Source organism: Chrysochloris asiatica, unplaced genomic scaffold (assembly GCF_000296735.1).
Source record: "Chrysochloris asiatica unplaced genomic scaffold, ChrAsi1.0 scaffold00124, whole genome shotgun sequence".
NCBI classification, from domain to species: domain Eukaryota; kingdom Metazoa; phylum Chordata; class Mammalia; order Afrosoricida; family Chrysochloridae; genus Chrysochloris; species Chrysochloris asiatica.
Window position 1 is genome coordinate 6,018,426 of NW_006408642.1, and position 21,704 is coordinate 6,040,129.

The 21,704-nt window shown below is 46.1% G+C and overlaps 1 protein-coding gene across 1 annotated transcript in view; it reads right to left on the bottom strand.

Moving 5' to 3' along the window:
- Window positions 1-967: 967 nt before the first annotated feature.
- ZDHHC3 (zinc finger, DHHC-type containing 3) overlaps window positions 968-21,704 on the bottom strand; it is a 32,008-nt gene continuing 11,271 nt past the window's right edge. Inside the window, exons 2-6 of the mRNA XM_006868783.1 lie at window positions 17,569-17,693; window positions 6,912-7,008; window positions 6,167-6,248; window positions 3,438-3,568; window positions 968-1,288 (exon numbers count right to left, since the gene is read on the bottom strand). Of these exons, the coding sequence (XP_006868845.1) occupies window positions 1,130-1,288; window positions 3,438-3,568; window positions 6,167-6,248; window positions 6,912-7,008; window positions 17,569-17,693 (594 nt within the window). The 3' untranslated portion in view covers window positions 968-1,129. The remainder of the gene's footprint in view (window positions 1,289-3,437; window positions 3,569-6,166; window positions 6,249-6,911; window positions 7,009-17,568; window positions 17,694-21,704) is intronic.

Below are 21,704 nucleotides of genomic sequence, written 5' to 3' on the forward strand. Positions count from 1 at the left end.
GGAAAATGCTACTCCAGTCTCGGCACCATAGTCTAGGGGCCATGATATGCCCCTCACATCATGGTCAGTCACAGTAGGCACACATGAGCACCAGCCTGCAAGCAGCCTCCCAGGTTAAAATAGAGACAGGACATGAATAGGGGCAAATTGATAGATTTAAAGTATCAGAAAGGGAACCCACTTTAGAGATTTACAAAACTTGGAAGAAAGGGCTTATGTTTCGGCCATGTGTGGGATTTGAGGCGCTCACTTAGTCAGCATTACATTGCTTAACTAGCATTTTGCTAGGAAGGGGGTAGGGCAGGGTAAGAGAGTAAGTAGTTGTAAACAAAGGAAAACATAGCGTGCCCGAAATTGCGCAACTGTTTGATTGTGTAAGGCATTTGAAACTGGAAAATTGTCTTTCCTTCAAAGTCTTCCAAATAATCAAAGGAATTAATATTTACTGATTCCAGAATACAAATAAGACCCCTTTAATCTCTCTCCAACATCTGCCCTCTCCACCCTCAAAATCAATGTACATACCAAGCCCAAAAGGTACAAGGCAAGCATCTGATCTGTGAATTAAGAGGCAAACCGTGTCCATTGGGATGAGGCCGCTTGTCAAGGCTCCAGCCCTGATTCTGCCCTGTTCAGGTCTCAGCGGGTAAATGTCAGTCTTCGCTGAGGGTTAATGTTGCATCCGGGGAGCCTGCCACTGCCTGCTGGGCAGGGGGACGTCACAGGCTCTCCTACGGGTCCCCAACCATGCATCTGGGGCCAGTCCCTCTGCCACCAGTGTCACTCATGTCTCAGTTAGTAGAGGTGGGCACAGCCCTGGAGACAGCACCCCTCCACGTTAGTTACGCCAGATAGACAGCAGAGAGAAAACCAGAGGCCAGAGAAATAATTTAAAAAGGAAAAAGAAGAGCAGCTTCGATTACCAAAAAAAATAGAAAGAATGATCTATTAAAAATAAAATGGGGGATTTTTTTTTTTTTTCTCTGCAACGCTCAGCCATTTTACTTGAGACAATAAAAAAAAAGCTTGAGAGTAGTTGCTTTTTTCGGTTTCAACATTCATGAGAACGGGCCGGACGGTAGTGCTGTGATGTGGTTTGTGTCTGAGTGGCAATGCTGGTCAGGGTCCTTCAGACCACGTACTGGTACGGGTCTGCCTTCCCTTGGTCTGGCGTGGCAAAGGGGCTGGCCCAGCCTAGGGAGAAGGGGTGGCCAAAAACGGCTTTCATGTTCATCCATTTTGTTTTTTTAGCCCATCTTCTCTCTTCCTTTTTCAATTGTTCTATGCCCTGAAAACAAGAACAATCATACTTTCAGTCAGGCACTTTTCTGCTGTGGTGCTCTGGGGAGGGATGTCCATTAGCCTGAGGTGAACGTGTAAATGCTTCCTTTTTCAAAGCTATCTAGATAAGACTTTTTCTTCTTTTTTTCATAAAAAAATTGTTTTAAGAAAGCATACTTTTGTTTAGTGGGCGCATGTTTACAAGTCCCTCAGGGAAGGACCATGATAAGCACAGTCAGGACGCATGTAAGGCATCACTCCTGTGACGGCCATCGTTGTGTCTAAGGGACGGAGGACTTTCACCCAGACTGGGTCCGTACTGGGGCTCTACAGAGGTGCTGCAGGCCTGGTGCAGGGTGGTGGGCACGAAGGCGGGCAGGGAAGCCTTCTTAGCTGGTGAGAAGCTGACGGTCATGAAAATCAGTGATGGTCATTCGTCTGGGAGAGGTTCAGAGGCAGTCTAGGGCCACTATGCCCACTTAGGGCTACTATGACTACTTTGCAGACAAAAAAAAAGGAACCAGTAATTGTTTTGGTGCTGCCAGCTGGGAAGCCAAGGCACACCCCATTTAGTGAACTGGTGAGATATAAACTGAGAAGATGGAGTAGGAGTGAGAGACTGGGAGAGGAAAGGAAGTCACCACAGAGGAGGAAGGAGAAACGGTTAGTACAGGTTAGAGGCCTCAGTCAGGGACCCTAGGGGAGGAGTGTGAAGACCACCACCTTGGTACATGTCCCAGGATCTGTGCTGTGCTTCTCTTGCTAAGCCCCAAAAGTGGTGCCTGAGTGGGACCCCCAGTCTGAGTATTTCTTCACAGCCTAGGGACCTGTGAGGATACAGATCACGGGAAAGAAGGCCTTTCCCAAAAAGTTTCAGGGCCCTTCCTTCCTTTCCAACATAATCCCCTTTAGGAGAGTGTCTGAATGGGAAAGAACCACTAAGACCAGGACAGTTACCGATTTCCTTCTGGTTCCCCACACCAGGACCTAGGTAGCCTGCAGCAGCGCAACAGTGACTGGGGTCTGACAAGGTCACCTTTGGGGTATCTGCAGGCCATATGTGGAGTAGCTGGTCACATCTACTGCTCAGATAAACAGTTGGATCTATACCAGTGGTTACTATTTTCACAGAAACTCATATGCAGTAATGTTATTTCATAGCAAAAGGTTGGTGAGGGTCCTCTCAACTGTGAGGAGTCCTCACAGATTTGGATGGTAGGCCTGGGCAGCTGGAAAGCACCATGCTTGCCCTTCTTCACTCTTCTATGTCCACCAGGGAGGTAGGGAAGGGGAAGCTCAGCAGCCTGTGGTTAATAGCTTTGCCCCCTATGAACCTCCATCTAAGCTGACTACCAAATAGGCCCTGAAGTCCCACCAGTGGCCCCCAGACTACTGTGCAGACCTGCTAGCCTGAGGGGACCTCAGGGAGTCAGGAACAGTGTGAGCACAGAGTCACATGACTCCATTCCTCCTCCCCAGAGCTTAGCACTGCCCACCTTCCTGGGGCCTTATATCTATGCCCTACCATAGCCATGGTTTGGTCACCTCAAGGTTTTTGGAGACCTGAGGAAGGTGGAGAGGTGACGCGAGGCAGCAGGGGAGCAGGCTCCAGGCCAGCCCAGCCTAGCCAGCAGCCTCAAAGGTTCTGCTAGGGAGCAGTAAGTGGACTGGGAGTAGGGACAAGGACCAGAGCTGCCAAGTGGAGGTGACCTAAAAGCAAGGCAAGAGCTCGCTGCTCAAAGCCTGACTGTCACCAGATAGCACCTTCAGGACCTAGTTATCGAGTCACACCTCCTCTGACTCGTTAGGCCTCTGACCCTTTGCAGGCCCCCTATCTCTTGGCTGGACTTGCAGAGGGAAAGGATGTCTATTTCCAGTGTTTAGAGAGTGCCTGGCCCAATGTGGTATGCATGAAAAACCACCTCCACAAGGTGAACGGAACTTCCAGCAGGGTGGCAAGGCCCGATTCCTGTTGCAACCTGTTGTGCATGTGTGTGTGTGGTGCATGCGAGTGTGAAGCAGGTCCGAGTGTCGCTGCAAATGCATGATGAAAGCCTGAAGCCCTGGGGTCAAGTCTATATGCTGCCCTCCCAGCAGCACCTGCCAAGGTCGTTCCCTAACTCCAACACGGAGGTGCTGGTGGGGTCTCTGCTTACCGTCTCATCCGTGCAGATGGAGTGCACCTGGGTTCCAAACATCACTGACGTGAATATGAGGAAAAGCAGCCCCTCAAAGCATAGCAGGATGAGGAGGATGACTGTGGTGGGCGGAGAGAAGGAGCTGCATTCTGAAAGAGAAGGACACGGGGGGCTTGGGACATCCGCCACCACCCGCTACCACCACGCCTCCCCCTACCACCCAGGGCCCAGGCTCTGCCTCCGGCCCTGCAGGACAGGTCTTCTTGGCTCTTTGATGACATGCCTCTGGCCTCAAGGTTCTGGGAAAACCGTTCCCTCAGTGGGAACCATCCAGCCCGACACCTGGCTCCTCTCACTTCCAGCTTGGCTGCAAGAGCACTCACTGTGGGAAGCCCTCCTCAACCAGGTCAGCCCTGCTGAAGACGTCCCCCATTCCCTCACAGGCACCAGTCCTTGGTCACGGACTCCTCTGCCGGCCTCCATGTGGTGTCTATAGCCAATGTGTACTGAACTGAGGTGTGAAGAAGGCCTGATGACATTGCAGGGAGACCTTCCTTTCTTCAGAGGGCACCAGACAGCCTGAACAGGTGCAGAAGCCTTGGTTTCCTGGGCATTCCCATATGAGGTGCTGCCTCCTCTGTACCTCAATCTTCTCAAGGGGACAGGAAAGGGCAGGTCTGGAGGACCACTTGGTGGCTCTGGGATTCAAAGCTTGGCAGAAGGCAGTTACCAGCTGGGGCTCAGCCCTGACATAGGGGCCAGAGAATCTCCAGTAGCTTCTGCAGGCCTGGGACACTAACTGAAAAGCTCACAGTAGGCCCTTTCTCTTACCCCTGCTTAGGAGACTCTGCAACTGGTCAAGCCTGCTCTGACCCAGGGTTTAACCTAAAGTAAGTCCTTGTCTCTATCTGGGCCTCTATTCCCTCTACTGTGAAACAGTGTGTGTATGTGAGACTCGGTATGTGGCTTTGTTTGAAGCAGTAGAATCCTTTGACTGAACAGAGTCTAAACTGTAACCAAGGCACGGAACAGAAAGGTAGAGAAAGGCAGTGGTGGAAGATGGTAGGTGAAAGGGGCAGCCCTTCTCTCATAGTCTACCTTTAAGGTGGCCTCTCAGGATCCCCCTGGGGAAATGGGGGCCACACCTAGCATGACTGGCCCTTGGATGGTATGGACAGTATCCTCTGTGCCTCTTGTCTGACTCTCCTGAGGGCTCTCGTCCTCTGGAGTACTGTGACCTGTGCTGGGCCAGCCTGGTTTGGATTTATGAGCTCCAGAGTGCAGGCCTGTTCCCTGGAGGGCAGACTCAGGCTTCCCTGGGCTGTAGAAGTACAGTGAAGAAGTGCTCCTCTGAGCCACCCTGCTGCTCCCTCCCGAGAACGTCAGGGAGAGTAAGGAAAGTCAACTCTGGGAAGGGCTTGCGCAGATACCAAACACTGTCTGGGTGCAAAGGTAAGAAACAGCTCATCTAAAATGCCTTTATCTCCTGTTTTTTCCTTTGGAACTTCACAAAAAGACACATTTTCTTCTTGGCTCCTTGCTGGGCAGGGCTAGATTTGGGCTGTCCTTGGGTGGCTATAGTGATGGTGGGAAGAACTAGGGCTGTGAAGTCAGGCAGACACGAGGGTGCTCGAACCCTGACCTCAACTCCAAATCACAAGCTCTCAACTGCTCCCCACCGATACTATTTTGGCTGCTGTGACTTTCCGACACCTTGCATTGTAATTACCTATTTCTTTCTGAACTTATTTGAGAACTGCCTCTCTCCCTACACTTCAAGCTTTATGTGGGTAGGGGTTTTGTTTTGCTCACTGCTTTACAGCCAGCCTTGGAACGCTACCTGACAACAAAAGAATCTGGACAAGAGGTTGAGTTTTCCTTTTCCCTTCTGCAAAGTAGGAATGTGTGCACCTACCTTTTGCTGATTCCTGAGAATAGCTTTGCAAAGCTAGGTCTAGGCACAGCACTAGCATGGGGGTGGGGAACCCAGTGAATGGAACTGTCTTGCCCTCTCCCAGTACTTCCCTGGAGCTGGAGGGCAAGCCCAGTGGCCTGTTCTTGATCTCTGCACAGTTACAAGTGTTGTTCTCCTCTAGGGAGTTTGGGGAGGCAGAAACCAGACATAGGTTTCTGCTTACCCTTCTTTAAACTTCAACTCGCAGTGCCCTCATCCTGGGGGAGGGTCCCTGGTCCCTGTTATACAAACTCCTAGGGCTGAACAGGGCTGACCAGCGATGGTATTGACCGCCACCTAGTGAGCCTTCCAGGCTTCCGCTCTGGAGCCTCTCCTGTGCTTCCTGTCCAGCTGCCATGGGAGCAGGGCACTTCAGAACCACTTGTCAGGAATCTTGACCAAAGAACCAACAGAACAGCTGAGAAGACTTGGGAATTGGAGTCAGTCAGAACATGTAGGTGGATGCTTTATGTCCTGTGGGACATGCAAGGGTTAAAGTGCTTCACTTAAAGACACAAGAAACAAGAGCTCTCCTCTCCCAGCACAGCTCCTACTCCCTGGAGCTTGCCTCCCAGTGTGGGGCCTGCATTTCCCACTCACTACTTTACCTGAGTAACTGACTTTAAGGGCCTGCTCTTTGTCATGAGGAGAGAGTAGATTCTCTGCTGTCTCTTCCCTGGTCATTCCAGAGGCCTGCAGGAGATCTAGTAAAATGCGGTTGGCCCCTGGCACCACGAAGAGAGCAAAGTGCCCACCTCCCACTCAGGTCACATCCATCCTGGTGCATACTCACTTGTCCAATCTTCTTCAAAGCAATGCAGGAAGTGGAATCCCACCATGATGAGGGCGTGCAGGGAAATGAGAGCTATGTACATCTGAAACAGGAAAGCAGTGCAGACCCCATTGTCGTGACGACCTTCTGACTAGCAGAACATGGGCACACTCAGAACCTCCCTCCCGGGACCATCTAAGTCATAGTGGACTAAGGTGAGACCAGGAGGCAGGGGCCAGAGAGCTAATCCTCCAGCCCTGGGAACTGAGGTGAGCAGCCATCCACCAGGAGTATGGGGAGTAAGAACAACAGTAAAGCCCAGTCACCATGCGGGACCTGGGTTTCAGCAGTGCTGAGCTGCCCACACTCTTCTCACTTGAAAAGTCAGGATGCTGTTTGCCAATGGTTCTTCCAGCTCTACCATTAAACATACTCCATCTACCTGTAATTGAGGGAGGGCTTGAGGGCAGTGCCCAAACTGCCTTCTTCAGCTATGTAGGTCCAATACTTGGGATGGGAGCCCAGAACACAGTCCTTGCTCATAGTTAATTACCACCAAAGTTAATTACCATTAAACACCCAAGTGAAGGGTTTAGGAACATGCACTTGCTGAGCCATGGAGATCTACGCCAGGAAGGAAGAGATTTTCATGGTCCAGCAGTACTCTGATCAGTACAAAGAACACTCAGAGTGCTGAAAATGTTCAAAGGAATCAAGTATTTCATTGTCTCATGGAGGGAGGGGCAGAATTCGGAAGCTGACTTACTGTAAACAGGACGAAGTATTTCTGGTTGTTCTCGCCGACACAGTTATTGACCCAGGGGCAGTGGTGGTCCATCTTCCGAATGCACCGTTTACAAACACTGAAATGCACGACAAACCAGAACTTGAGGGTTTTGTCAGGGAATTGGGAGGGCTAAGTAGGAAACCAGGGAGAAGCAGGAGAGTCCCATCTGCTCCAGTCCCGCCCTCTGAAGTGACATACTGTGGGGTGCTGCCACATGTTTTGAGGATGTGTGGAGCTAGCAAGGCAGGGACAGGACTCCCATGTGCAGAATGAGAACGGAACTCTGGTGGCAATGTAAGGTAAGCACTGGGCTGTTAATCACAAGGAGGGTGGCTGCTCTACAGGACGAAGAGGAGGCTTTCAGCTCTTGGAAAGATTTACAACCTCGGAAATCCGATACAGGGTCACTACGAATTACAACCGACTCCAGTGATGGCAGTGAGTTAGAGGACGAGAAAGCCAAGAAAAGAGGCGGCCTTCTAGAAGAAACAAGAAATAACTGAAGAAGTTGTTTTTTAAAAACCTCACAATGTGGGATGAGCTACAAAGAACAGATGCTTCCAATTTCCCTTAAAGACCAAAACCCAGAGGGTCCAACCCAGGAGGGTGTGGTCCCTCCAACCTGGAGAGTGAGGGGAAGGAGAAAGCTTGTTCCTCATTCCAAGCTGGGTCAAGTGCAGGTTCTGCTCCACGAAGCTTCAGTTCCACATTAATATCCACTTAAGTGAAGATCTGATAGCCCACTGCAATTAAATTGATTCTGACTTACAGCGACCCTATATGATGCAACAGAGCTGACCTCTAGGGTTTCTGAGCCCGTAAATCTTTATGGAAGGCAACAGTTTCATCTTTCTCCTATGGATCGGCTGGTGGGTTTGAACCGGTAACCCTGCAGTTATCAGCCCAACAGCCCACGGAGCCACCTGAGTGCCTGCTGATCAGATAATCTCATTACTTTGCACACTATAAACTTGTTATTGGGGTAATTTTTGGACTGAGAGGGTTTCAATTTTATTTGAAAGCAAACGCCTCCCTCTCCTTTTTGGAAAACGTACACTGATAGTATGAAATAAGAATCCAACATTAATAGCGGTTTAAAGCCAGCCACTGCTCTCCAAAGCTAAAGGTTACAAGGATCCATTTGCCAATAGATGTGCTCATCACAAACTGTCTCTTTTCCAGTTCTGACCCAAAGTCTGTCTTGGGGATAGACTCTGAAATACTACAAATGCAACCTTAGAAGGAAAACAACTAGATTTTTTTGTTAACAGTTCCTTTTGTTCACACCAACTCTCCTCTCCACTTGTTTCCATAGCTCAGGTTCGGAAGTGGGCAATGAGGGTCAGCTCTGGAGGAGAGGTGTATTCAAGCATGGGGCTGTTCACACAGGGAAAGGTCATGCTCTTCCAGGTTAAGAAGTGAGCAGTCCCTGGGACCACAGGGCCTGGAAGCAGACCACTCTGAAGAAGTTCTCCACACAGGGCTCACAGGCAACTCTACGCTACCAAAGAGGGGGTGTGAGATTTGCTGGAAGGCACTTCTGGGTTTGGCTCTGCTCACTTCTTAGTTGAGCTAATGTGGTCAAGCTGGTTCAACTGTGGGCCTTAGGTTCCCTACTTAAACCCAGTAGGTGTTGTAAGGAACAATGAGAAAAGGCACTGGACCTGGCTCAGAGGAGTGGTAGGTTCATGCTGTCTCCATCCTCCCTCTTCTCTACAATTCCCAAGGCCTCACTAACGTGGACATATTGGGAATGGGTACATCTCAGAGATGCTGACTCAGCACCAGGCCTTTACTGGGGGTCAGAAGGGCAGAGTAAGAAAGGGAAACAAGAAAGGGAATGGAGGGAAACAGAAAAGGCCAGGCACTAGCAATTCCATTTTCCATATAAGAGAGAATCGAAAAATGGAATTGCTGGTGCCTGGCTTTCTCTGTTTCGAAACGCTCCATGTTGTTAAGTGCCGTCAGCTGGTTCTGACTCGCAGAGATCCTGTATAGGGTTTCCGAGAAACAGTTGGTGAATTTGAAACACCAACCTTGCAGTTCAAACTGACTTTGCAATCCAGCGCATTATTCCACAGAGCCTTTTCTCTATATGTGTACGGTGGTGGTGGTGTATCACGGAGTTGGTTCTGACTCATAGCAACCCTTTCCCTATGTAGGCTGTAAATCTTTAGGGAGCAGAAAGCCCCATCTTTCTCCTGCAGAACTGCTGATAATTTCGAACTACTGACCTTGAGGTTATCAGTATGTCTTGAACCACTACACTACATACACATAATGGGGTTGGGGCAGGGTTTCAAAAGGTTAATGGGAAATGGAACTGAAAGATATTGGACTCTTTCCATGAACTTTGAGAAACCCTCCTTGTGTGTATATGCATGCTGTTGTTGTGTCCGGCTGAGTCTGTTCCGACTCACAGTGACCTTATATGTGCCTATATGTGTTTATGTATATAAATATCCACCACTTGTCTGTCAGTTATACTGTGGTGGCCTGTGTGTTGCTGTGTTGTTGGAGATTATGCCAACGGCATTTTAAATACCAGCAGGGTCACCCATGGTGGATGGATTTAAGTGGAGCTTCCGGATTAAGACAGACTACGAAGAAGGAGAGGAGAATTACTTCTGAAGGTTTCCCCACTGAAAACCTTATGAACAGCAGCAGAACACTATCAGATAGAGTGTTGGAAGATGAGAACCTCAGGTTGGAAGACACTCAAAATAAGACTAGGGAAGAGCTGCCTCCTCAAAGTAGAGTTGACCATGATAACATGAATGGGGTAAAGCTTTCAGAACCTTCATTTGCTGATGGGGCACAACTCAAAATGTGGAGAAAAAGTGGCAAACATCTGTTAATAATCGGAACATAAAATGTAAGAAGTATTCATTTAGAAAAATGGAAAGTTGTCAAAAATTAAACAGAATGCATTAAGATCGACATCCTTAGGCAATAAATAGTGAGCTGAAATGGACTGGTATTGGACATTCTGAATCTGTTATCATATGGTTTACTATGCAGGGAATGACAAATTCAAGAGGAATGACACAGTATTCATCATCAAAAAGAATATTTCAAGATCTATCTTGAAGAACAATATTGTCTGTGATAAGATAATATCCACATGTCTACAAGGAATACCAGTTAATACCACTATAATTTAAATTTATGCACCAACAACTAAAGCCAGCGATGGTAAAATTGAAGAGTGCTACCAACTTCTTCTGTCTGAAACTGATTAAACATTCAATCAAGACGTATTGATGATTACTGGTGATTGGAATGCAAAGGTTGGAAACAAAGAGGAAGGATCAATAGTTGGAAATTATGACCTTGGTGATAGAAATGATGCTGGAGATTGCATGGCAGAATTTTGTCGGACCAATGATGTATTCATTGCAAATACCTTTTCAAAACAACATAAAAGGGAACATGCTCAGCATTTCTCAAACTGAAAAACTAAAGAAAAAATTCAAGCCCCAACTTGCAATATTGAAGGACTCCATAAACAAAATATTGAAGGATGCAGAAAGCATCAAAAGAAGATGGAAGTTACACACAGAGCCACTGTACCAAAAAGAAATGGTTGATGTTCAGCCATTTCAAGAGGTAGCATATAATCATGAACTGATGGTACTGAATGAAGAAGTCCAGCTGAACTGAAAGCATGGGTAAAAAAATTAAGGCTCCAGGAACTGACGAAATACAAATTGAAACATTTCAGACAACTGATGCATCACTGGAGGTGCTCATTCATCTATGCTAAGAAAGATAGCTACTTGGTGCACCAATTGGAAGATATACATATCTGTGCCCATTCCAAAGAGAGGTGACCCTGTGGAATGTGGATATCATCAGACAATATCATTAACATCACATGCAAGTAAAATTTTACTTAAGGTAATTCAAAAACGGTGACAACAGTACATAGACAGGGAAGTGCCAGAAACTTAAGCCACTTTCAGAAGAGGACGTGAAATTAGGACATCATTGCTGATGTCAGATGGGTCTTCGCTGAAGGCAGAGAATACTAGAAAAATGTTTATTTGTACTTTGTTGCCTATGTAAAGGCGTTCTACTGTGTGGATCATGACAAACTATGGATAGCATTACAAAGAATGGGTATTTCAGAACACTTAAGTGTGCTCATGAGGAACCTGTATACAGACAGACCATGAGGCAGTCATTCAAGCAGAACAAGGGAACACTGAATGGTTTAAAATCAGGAAAGGTTTGCGCCAAGACTGTATTCTTTCACCATACTTATACAATCTGTATGCTGAGCAAATAATCTGAGAAGCTGGATTATATGAAGAAGCATGTGGTATCAGGACTGGAGGAAGACTCATTAACAACATGCCATATGCAGAAGATACAACCTTGCTTGCTTGAAGTGAAGAGAATTTAAAATACTTTCACCTTCAGTGTGGATTGCACCTCAATGTAAAGAAAACAAAAGTCCTCATGATAAATGGAGAAAAGATTGAAGTTATCAAAGATTTAATTTTATTTGGATCTATAATCAACACTCTTGGAGTAGTAGTCAAGAAATCAAATGATGTATTGTATTAGGCTAATCTGCTGCACAAGAGCTCTTTAAAGTGCTCAAGGACAAAGATACCGCTTTGCGGACTCAGGTGTGCCTGACCCACATCACAGTATTTTCAATTGCCTCATCTACATGTGAAAGTTGGACAATGAACAAGGGAGACCGTAGAATTGATGCTTTTAATTTATGGTGTTGGAGAAGAATACTCAAAGTACTATGGACTGCCAGTAGAACAAAGAAATCTATGTTGCACGAAGTACAGTCAGAATGCTCCTTAGAAGCTAGGATGGCAAGACTTCATCTCTTATACTATGAACATATTATCAGGAGGGACCCATACCTGGAGATGGACATCATGCTTGGTAAAATGGAGGGTCAGAGAAAAAGAGGAAGACCCCCCAATGAGATGGATTGGCACAGTGGCAGCAGCAATGGGCTCAAGTGTCACAATTATGAGGATGGCACAGGACAGTGTTTTGTTTTGTTGTGCATAGGGTTGCTATAAGTCGGAATTGATTCAACATCTAACAACAACAATATATAAGTATATATTAATATTGGTGACATTTGTTCCCCATACACAATTTTAGAGGTATAAATAGGCAGTGAAGTATGAACTGCCCTCTGCACCCTAAGCCATAGCCTGGAGCATCCATTGTAGCCTGTTTCTTGTGTGTGCTTCCCTAGACATCAGCTTCAAGGTTTCTTAGTCACCTCCCCATTTGGGGAAAAAATGTCCTGAGGATAACCTCTTTCTTGCTCTAGCTCCTGAGCAATTCCTCTTCCTTGTGTACTTATTTCCAAGAGAAAGGTCAAGTGGGTTCTCCAAGGCAGTGTTTGCTCAGCAGCAGAGAGGGGCCAAGTGGCTTGGCAGCCTCTGAAAGCCGCCCAAGTGTTTAAAAAGCACTCACAGCAAATCCGCCCTTCACCGTCCTCTCAGCCCCTGAAGAGATAAGGCGTGACACTGGGAGCTGAGTGTCACAATAGACCCAGTCATGCTGGACACCCAAATGAGAAAAATGCACATCCTTCAGAGGAAGGGAAAAGTAGGCACAGCCACTGAGAGCTGCAAAAGTTGGTCCAAAATGTTGGTCTCCAAGTTTTCTGTGTTGAAAAGTATGAACTGCCAATGTGCACCTCTTCCTGACTTACAGAGCAGTTCAAAAGCAGATTCTTGGGCTCATTGGATAAAGAGAGGGCCATCCTGCATGACCCCACTGTGGGTCACTTAAAGACTGGCTAACCCATGATTCACATAATACTCAAACTGAGGGCTTCTGGGGCCTGGACTTGGAGAGTGCTATGAGTGAGGCCAGGAGGAAGTCTGTGAGTGGGTCAGGTCCACCGTGCCCTGCTCTGTCAGCTCAGGCTCCATAGGACAAAGGGAGGAAGTATGGGCCTCCTACTACTACTCACACCTATGAGCTGAGGGGCCAATCACCTACAGCCAGCCTTCTCCCAAGTCCCTATGGCACGGTGTCCTCTCCCCAGACCACATTAAGGCAGCCCAAACACAGTGGCTGAGGTGGCTCAGGACTCACGCAGGCCAGGAGCCTGCCCAACCTTCTCCAAACACACCTGCACAGTCACCTCACTGCCTGAGCAGGGCCCTCTCTCTGCTCTAGCCACTGAGGCTTGAATCTCTCCTCAACTTCTCCGTCAGGGACTGAACTGCTCTTTCCTTTAGGTGTCCACCAGCCTTCTCCTGGCTTTCCTTTCTGGCACTGATACAGGGTCTTGTGTTAAGAGACGCTGAGAGTTCCTCTGTTACAGGGACCAGGTGCCTGGCAGTACGTCATGAGCACACGTAATAGTCACTGAATGGAGGCATATTTTTTGTGACTTTGATGTCAGTGTTTCCCAGTCCCCTGCTGTGATCTTAAACCACTGTTTTAGAAACAGGCAAGTGCTTTTCTGCCTGCCCCTCTCCTCCAGGTCTCCTCCCACTTTTTAAGCCCCAGAGCACATCCTTCTAAGGCCTAGTCACACCCAACAAGCTCACTGACTCCAATACATCTTGAGGCACATGTGACCCCCTCCCCAGGGAGGTACAAGGGCCCACCCTTAGTCCTTAGTCAGCCTGTCCTGAGAGGTGGCCCACCCTGGAAACTCAGTGTATCTCAGGGAAACTGTGTCCCTCCCTGAAGTAGCACTTACTAGTACACTGAATCATGGAGGACAAGTGTGCTGGGGTCCTCTGCCTGGGAGTCCCCCAGGATCAGGGTTATGTTAACCCACTACTACAAGTTCAGGTCAAGTCTGAAGGAAGGTCCTAACACTGCTGACAGGGAGAGAACAAGCCTGGTAAATGAGCTCAGCTACATCAAACTGGGATGTTCCAGTTGGGAACATGACAATGAAAAAGCAAGGATATTAAGTGGGCCACAGCTTCATACTGAGGTTTGTATTTTACACCTCATCAACTATGATGAAAATGATAAGCCAAAGGGCAAAATATACCACACCCTGACTCTGGCTCAGAAACAATGTTGAATAACACAATGCAGCACAGTACGAAGAACAGGGATTGATCTCCACCCTGGGCTCAAGGCAAAGAAACTTCACTTCTCCAAATCAGCTTTAGGAGAACTACCCTTGATCTTCAAAAGAAGACGCAAGGAATAAACAGACAGTCATTGTACCAAAAGGAAATGGTTGATGTTCAACCATTTCAAGAAGCAGCCTATGATCAAGAGCCAATGACCTGAAGGAAGAAGTCCAAGGTGCATTGAAGGAATTGACAAAGAACAAGGTACCAGGAACTGATTGAATAAAAACTAAAATCTTTCAAGAAAGTGAGGCAGTACAGGAGGCACTTACTCATCATCTCTGCCAAGAAATTTGGAAGACAACTATCTGGTTGACTGATTGGAAGAGATCCATATTTGTGCCCATTCCAAAGAGAGGTGACCCAACAGAATGCGGAAATCATTGGACAATATCTTTGATATCCTATGCGAGTAAAGTTTTACTAAATGTTAATACAGGAATGGCTGCAAGCATACATTGACAGAGAACTTCCAGAGGTTCAACCCAGATTCAGAAGAGGCCGTGGAATGAGGTATATCAATGCTGATGTCCGATGGATCTTGGCCAAAAGCAGAGAATATCAGAAAGATGTTTACCTATGCTTTATTGACTACACAAAGGCTTTCGATTGTGTGGATCATGACAAGCTATGGACAACATTGTGAAGTATGAATATTCTGGAACACTTCATTGTGCTCAGAATCTGTACATGGACCAAGAGGCAGTTCTTCGAACAGAACATGGGAACATTGAATGGTTTAAAATTAAGAAAGGTGTGCAGGTTGTATTCTTTCATCATACTTATTCAACCTGTATGCTGAACAAATAATACGAGAAGCTGGTTTATAGGAAGAAAAACGTGGCATCAGGATTGAAGGAAGACTAATTAACAACCTGCGATATGCAGATGATATAACCTTGCTTGCTGAAAATGAAGAAGACTTAAAATACTTACTGATGAAGATCAAAGACCACAGTCTTTGGTATGGATTGAATCTTAATGTAAAGAAGACAAAAATCCTCACCAATGGAGCAATAAGCAACATTCTTATCAAGGGAGAAAAGATTGAAGTTGTCAAAGACTTAATTCTTCTTGAATCAACTATCATGAGTGAGGCCTGGCCATGGTCAGAGGTCTCTGCTGCTTGTGGAAAAATAAACAAACATAGCCTAACACCTTGGTGTTCCACAATTGCATAAATTGTTCTCCCTATAGGATCTCTAAATCTTCCTCCATCCTCATGAATAAGAAGCCTGAAACCAGGGTTCCAGAGTGTCTTTTCTTGGAAGATAGACCCATGAATGTCCACAGGATACACCCCAAAGCTCAGATATGAGTCAGAATTCTCTGGGATCTTCTGGGAGAGGGAACATGAAGTTGGGCACATACACCTTCGCCTAAGCAAGCAAGAATGACATGACTCTCCTTAGCCAAATGGCAGACTGCTCAGATCAACCATCCACAAACAACCTAGCTCTGTCTAGAGTTCTGCTTATCCCAAACCATAGGCTCCAGATGGCTTGGACCACTGTGTGCCACCGCAAAGAAGCAGTTGTCAGTATGCACTTCACTTCCTGAGGCAGGAACGTGCAACTCATGGGCATCCTCACTTGAGTTCATCTGAATCAGCAGCTCTTGTTTTGCTCTTTCTCATTTGTTTACTAGCACCTAAAAATATCTCCCTTGGAACATCCTGGGGAGAGAGGCGAGAAGGAGGTAGTGAGCAAAATGCCAGGCAGTGGAGGCAGCCGAGGGCTCAGGCAGGGAAGAGAAACAAACCACTACAATAGCTCTATAAATCTTTCCTAGGAAGTTAACATCTCCTGCTTTGATCCAGCCTGTACAAACCCAGCATCTCCCCAACTCCTCACATATTCTTCTATTAACTAAGAGTTTCTACTTGTTGAGCTAGATGACTTTCAGTTATTCATATTTAATCCCCATATCAACCGAGAGAGGAATAACTCTTATTTCAGCATTTTTTACAGAGGAAGATGCTGAGGTTCAGACAGGTGCAGAGAATGGCCCAAGGCCACACAGTGTGGCAGAGATAGTGCTGGACTTCCCAAGCTGAACACTCCAGCTTCAAGGATGGAGCCTGCTCCAACCCACTGGGTTGCCTGAGAAGTCATATAAGCACACTGGACCTTTTCATACAGGTGATGCTTAGAAAACAACACTAGGCCGCAGGAAAAGATATACTGACACCTCCAAGAGTTGTGTAAGGAACAAGTCTAGACTTAGTGTCTCATAGCTTCACTGAGAAGTTGAATCACTGACAGAACATCTCATAGGAGACAGCAATCCCCCTTGGCCCCCTCCTAAACTAGATGAAATAGACCATCCAAGGTGGCAGACTCCTCACCCTCATTCTCAAACAGGTGGCATTTGGATGGGGAGCTCTCCAGACCTCTGTCAGAGAGGTAAGAAGACAAACATATACATACAATAAAGTTACAAGTATTATCCCCAAACAAGACTTCTAGAGGAAGGAGCCATAGACTTGAGCCAGTATCACTGGGACCTAATCTTGTCTAGTACTTACCAGCTGTATCACTTTGGAGATACCTCATGTTTTGGCCTAAACTGTACAAACCCAGCAACCTGAACAAACCCTTTTTGAGGCCTAATTCCTCATGTAGGGAGAATCTTTCCTCTAGCAATCCTATTTACTGGGTGACCATGGGGATTTAGGTGAGCTGACTGACCAGGAGACAGGATTGGGGGCAGTCCCAGGGATAGAGTAGGCACATAAGAACTGTTTATGGAAACTGACTGTGGAGAATGCTCCTCTCTGAGAGGTGGGCAGTGAGGTCCACACAGAAATGCCACCCTTCAGAGGCTCCGATCTCTCTCTGGCCTCAGATCAATGAGTGTGTCCTCCTGACAGCAGAAGCCTGTTCATTCCCCTACAACCTCTCCCCACACCAGTCTGAAGCAGAGACCAAGGGACATTTTTGTATGTCAGTAGCTTAGCATTTAAAGTTACCTTTGTAATGATAAAGTGCTATGTATCCATCCCTAGAAGCCTTCTAATTGAGAAGACTCAAAAGAACAGAGAAACCTCAAAATCAATAAAAGAAAAATCACCACAGTTAAAGTGGGGAAATGGCCTTTTTGCTTGAATTCCACCACACAGTATCACAACTTCCTTTGTGTGTGTGTGTGGTTTTAAGTTTTGTTTTCAAGAAAAGCCTTCATTCAAGGACAACCCCTTCATTTCCTTATAAAATATAAGTGAATAAAGTCAACCTCTTTAAATGTGTACATTATCAGACAGTCACAAGTTCCTAAACTTTTCTCTCACTGAGACTTCGTAATAAAGCTGTGCGGTACGAGCTGGGAGTTGCCTCATTTTAACAGACATGGAAATAAAGGACAGAGACAAAGATCTGCCCAAGTTCCTATACCATGTGTGGCAGAGTTTTAGCCCCAAACTGAATGCCTTTTTCAATCTAATGAGTTCTCTGGAGCTGGAGGAGACTCAGCTACTCTGTGGGGCAAGTGCACATGTGAGACAGGTAGGGAGGAGATGAGGTATGCCCAGGCAGCCGTACCTGCAGTGGTGGGCCCGGTCAGGTTTGATGCTGCAGCACTTGGGACACTTGTACACCACCTGCCCGGGCTTTAGCTGTAAACTCTCGATGAATTCTTTAGTGGCATTTCCTTTGGGCACTGCCCCCTGCAAGAAAAGGGAAAGGTGTCAGGGTTAGACTGGGGGTTCCACCAGTTTCCACAGTGTCAGTGGAGACAGTCATTGGAGGGAAGCAATCACACACACAAGGATAAGACATACTGATTTCAACATGTGGAGTCTTCAGAATTAGGGCAACACTGATGGATATTAATCTTTTGATCTCTGGTTAGGTTTAATCCTAGGTACTTTCTTGAGGGTAAGGGGAATGAGGCTATTATTAATGCTATTGTTCCTTCCTTTTCAGAATCCTCTTTGTTGGGGTTGACAGGGGTGGGGAACATCTGGCCCATGGGCCATCTTCTTGTTTTTTTTTGCTAATAAGCACCTGCGAGTTGGGTCTGACTCATAGTGACCCTACATAGGGTTTCTGAGGGGCAGCTGGTGAGCTTGAGCTGCTGACCCTGCAGTTCAAACAGACCTTGCAGTCTAGCACATTAACCCACATCATTTGGTCTGACTGTGCCAAGGCAACTGGAACTGCAGTTCCAGCCATCACTTTATGGTGAGTTAATGAAATGTTTGACCAAATATGTTGTTGTTAAGTGCCATCGAGTCACTTCCGACCCATAGCAACCCTGTATAGACAGGGTTTCCGAGAGGCAGCTGGTGAGTTTGAACCATCGACTTTGCAGTCCAGCGTTTTATCCCACAGTGCCACACCAGGACTCCCATTTTGCCCTTAGAATCCTTCAATATTGGAAGACTGCTTGCAAAACTGGAAATCCATTTGCTGAAGCAAGATACAAAATCCATATCTCATACCATAAACAATAACAAACTGACCATGGGCTAAAGACCTAAATGTAAAACCTAGAGATATAAAGACCATCAATGATAAAATAAGGAAAAACTTAGGGCCTCTAATACATGGCATAAATACACTGTCAAACATTACTAAAAATACACAAATAGTAAAAGACAAAAGAGATGACTAAGACCTCCTAAAAATTAGGTACTTATGTGCTTCAAAAGAATTTTCCAAAAGAGGAAAAAGGGAGCTCACAGACTTGAGAAAAAAAAATTTGCAACAACATATCACACAAGGGACTAGTCTCTAAAATTTATAAAACTATAACACCTCTACAGAGCTCTGGTAGCATAGTGGTTATGAGCTGGGCTGCTAACCTCAAGGTCAGCAGTTTGAAACTACCAGCTGTTCCATGGAAGAAAGAAGAGGCTTTCTGCTCCTGTAAAGATTGGAAACCCTTTGCAGGCTCACTATGACTTGGAACCGACTCCATGGCACACAACCACCACCATCAGTATCACAACATCTCTATGAGAAAAATAAAAACAACCCAATTAAAAAATGGGCACAGGACATAAACAGACACTTCATCAAGGAAAACATTCAGGCAACCAACAAACGTGAAGAAATGTTCACTATCATTAGCCATTGTTGTTGTTGTTGCTGTTGTTAAGTGTTGTCGAGTCAGTTCTGACTCATAGTGACCCTGTATAGTGTTTTCAAGGAACGGCTGGTGAGTTTGAATGACCAACCTTGCAGTTCAAACTGGCCTTGCAGTCCAGTGCATTATCCCAGAGTGCCACACCAGGACTCCATTAGTCACTGTTGTTGTTAAGTGCCCTCAAGTCTGTTCCAACCCATAGTGATCCTGTATGGGTTTTTTGTTTGTTTGATCAACAATGAATTATTGCATCTGTTGGTGGCTGTTAATATAATTTAGCAGAATTTATAGGGATTTTTCCTCCTTAGTTAAGATGTAGGCAAGTATCAGTCTCTGCCTCATCTTGAGTACAGACTTCAAGAAGAAAGCTATCTTCTTAATTTGCATTTGCCAGTTTAGATAGCCAAAGATGTTAGAATATACCCTTCATTTAAAAAATTTTTTTGTCTGTGAATTATGTGATAGTTTACATGGGAGAACATTAACGTTACATTCATTCTATTGTATATCGTTTCATTGCCATGATTACAATCCCCTCCATGCATCATCAAACAACATAAGGGTATACCCTGCAAGCCTGCCCCCCAGTCGTCAGCACACAGCCCCTCTCCCTCTCTGGGTCTAGAGTCCCCAGCTGCTCCATCTCTCCACCTCATCGTCTCTGCCTCCATCACTGGAGTCACTGCTTCTCTGGATAGGGTCCCACACTCCGCTCTTCTCCCTTGATGGTCCCAGGGACCTCCGCTTCTGGACTGCAAAGTCAATCACTCACCTCCTTTTGCTACATGTCTACCTTTACATTTCCAACCCTCAAAGTCAGTCCTGATAACAATTATTCACCATTGTACCATAAGAGACCTATCCCCATCTCCTTTCATCAGCCCCGCCCAGACAGATTGGATACTGATCAGTGGAGATTCTACCTTCCTCTGTGCCCTCTGGATCTAGGCTCCCTCTTGAAAGCTTGTAAGCCAGTCACTTCTTGCCTTTGTAGCCCTCCACATTTTGCGTAGCAGGCTAATTTTTAAGTTGATAATTTTGTATGGCTTGTGAATGCTATTATAAGTTTTGGCAGAAAAAAGGTTCCCCACCTCTGGTATAGAGAATCCTACTGAATTTTGTGTGTTGAATCTTGTACCTTGTCAGCTTGATAAAATTTTTCTGTTGGTTCTCGTAACTATCTTGTGGAGTCTCTGCAATTATTTATGCATAGGATCATATTAATGTGGATAAGAATTATTTTACTTCTTTCTAATTAGGATTCTAACACAATCTAAGAGTAGTGACAAAGGGCATTATTCTCAAGGGAAATGTGCTAATCTTTCTACACTGAGAATAATGTTGACTGCTGATTTTGTATGTATGTCCTTAATAAATTTAACTATTTCTACATGTACAATTCAGTTACATTGATCACATTTTAAAAGATGTACAACCATTCTTGCCCTCTTTTTGAGTTACTCCTCCTTCATTAATATAAACTCATTACCCTCTAAATTTTTTAGCTAATTTTTTGTGTTGCTATTGTCCATTTGACCCCATGGGTCGCTATGATTTGGAACTAACTCCACCGCACATAACAACAACAGCTAGATCTTAAAGAACAAAATCCTCAAGGCATCCAGGTGGGAATTCCAGGAAGAATGTGGGCTTAGAAGGTGAGGAGAATCCTGGTGGATGGTGGGTAGGAGAGAGGTGCCTGGGAAGGGGAGCACTAGCCCTTAGGGAGGATTTCAGGCAGTCAACACATTCAGGGAAATGATGGCATGTGCATGTGCATTCAGAGGGCATGTGCAAAGGTCTCGGAAATTTAGCACTTCAGTTCAATTATGGAGATATTATCAATTTGTCACAAAAGAGACCCTGGAGTGACTCTGGGGGTCTCCAGGCCAGCATGTACTTAGACCTCCATCTGTTAGTGGCCTCTCCTCTCCGCTCTGTCACACATGCTCTTTTCTGATCACACTGAGTCAGAACAAAGGCCGTGCTGGTCTAAGCTCTTCCAACTTCTCCCGTTACCATGAGCTCTTACCCCTCCTTTTCCTGGTGTGGCGCTGTAGGATAAGCACTGGACCTCAAGGTTGGTTTGAACCACAAGGTGGGTGGTTCAAACTTATCAGCTGTTCCTCAGAAACCCTACATAGGGTTTCTATGAGGTGGAACCAACTTGATGGCACTTAACTCCTACCCAGGTGAGGACCCCATTCCTGAGAGGGGCAGTACTTGGCTGATTTGTCATTTGGAGTAATGACATGCCTCCTCACTGGTCTATGTTAAGGTCAAGGGACTGCAGGCTCATGCTGGACAGGAGACGGGGGAGTATGAGGATGCTCCTCAACAGGAAATCTCATTTCAATGGTGAGCTCAGGGCTGCAAGTGAGGTGGACAGGGGGTTCTAAAAGGAAACTTCTGGAGATGTGGATCCTGGGCACCAAGATGCTGGAAATCACTAGATTCATGACAAGGACCACCTCTGTGGGCAGGCTGGGGTGGAATGTACATGGTGGTGGGGGGAACAGGAAGCTAAAACTATTCACTATTTTATTTCTGAACCTGGATGGTAAATACATGGATCTTCATCTATTAT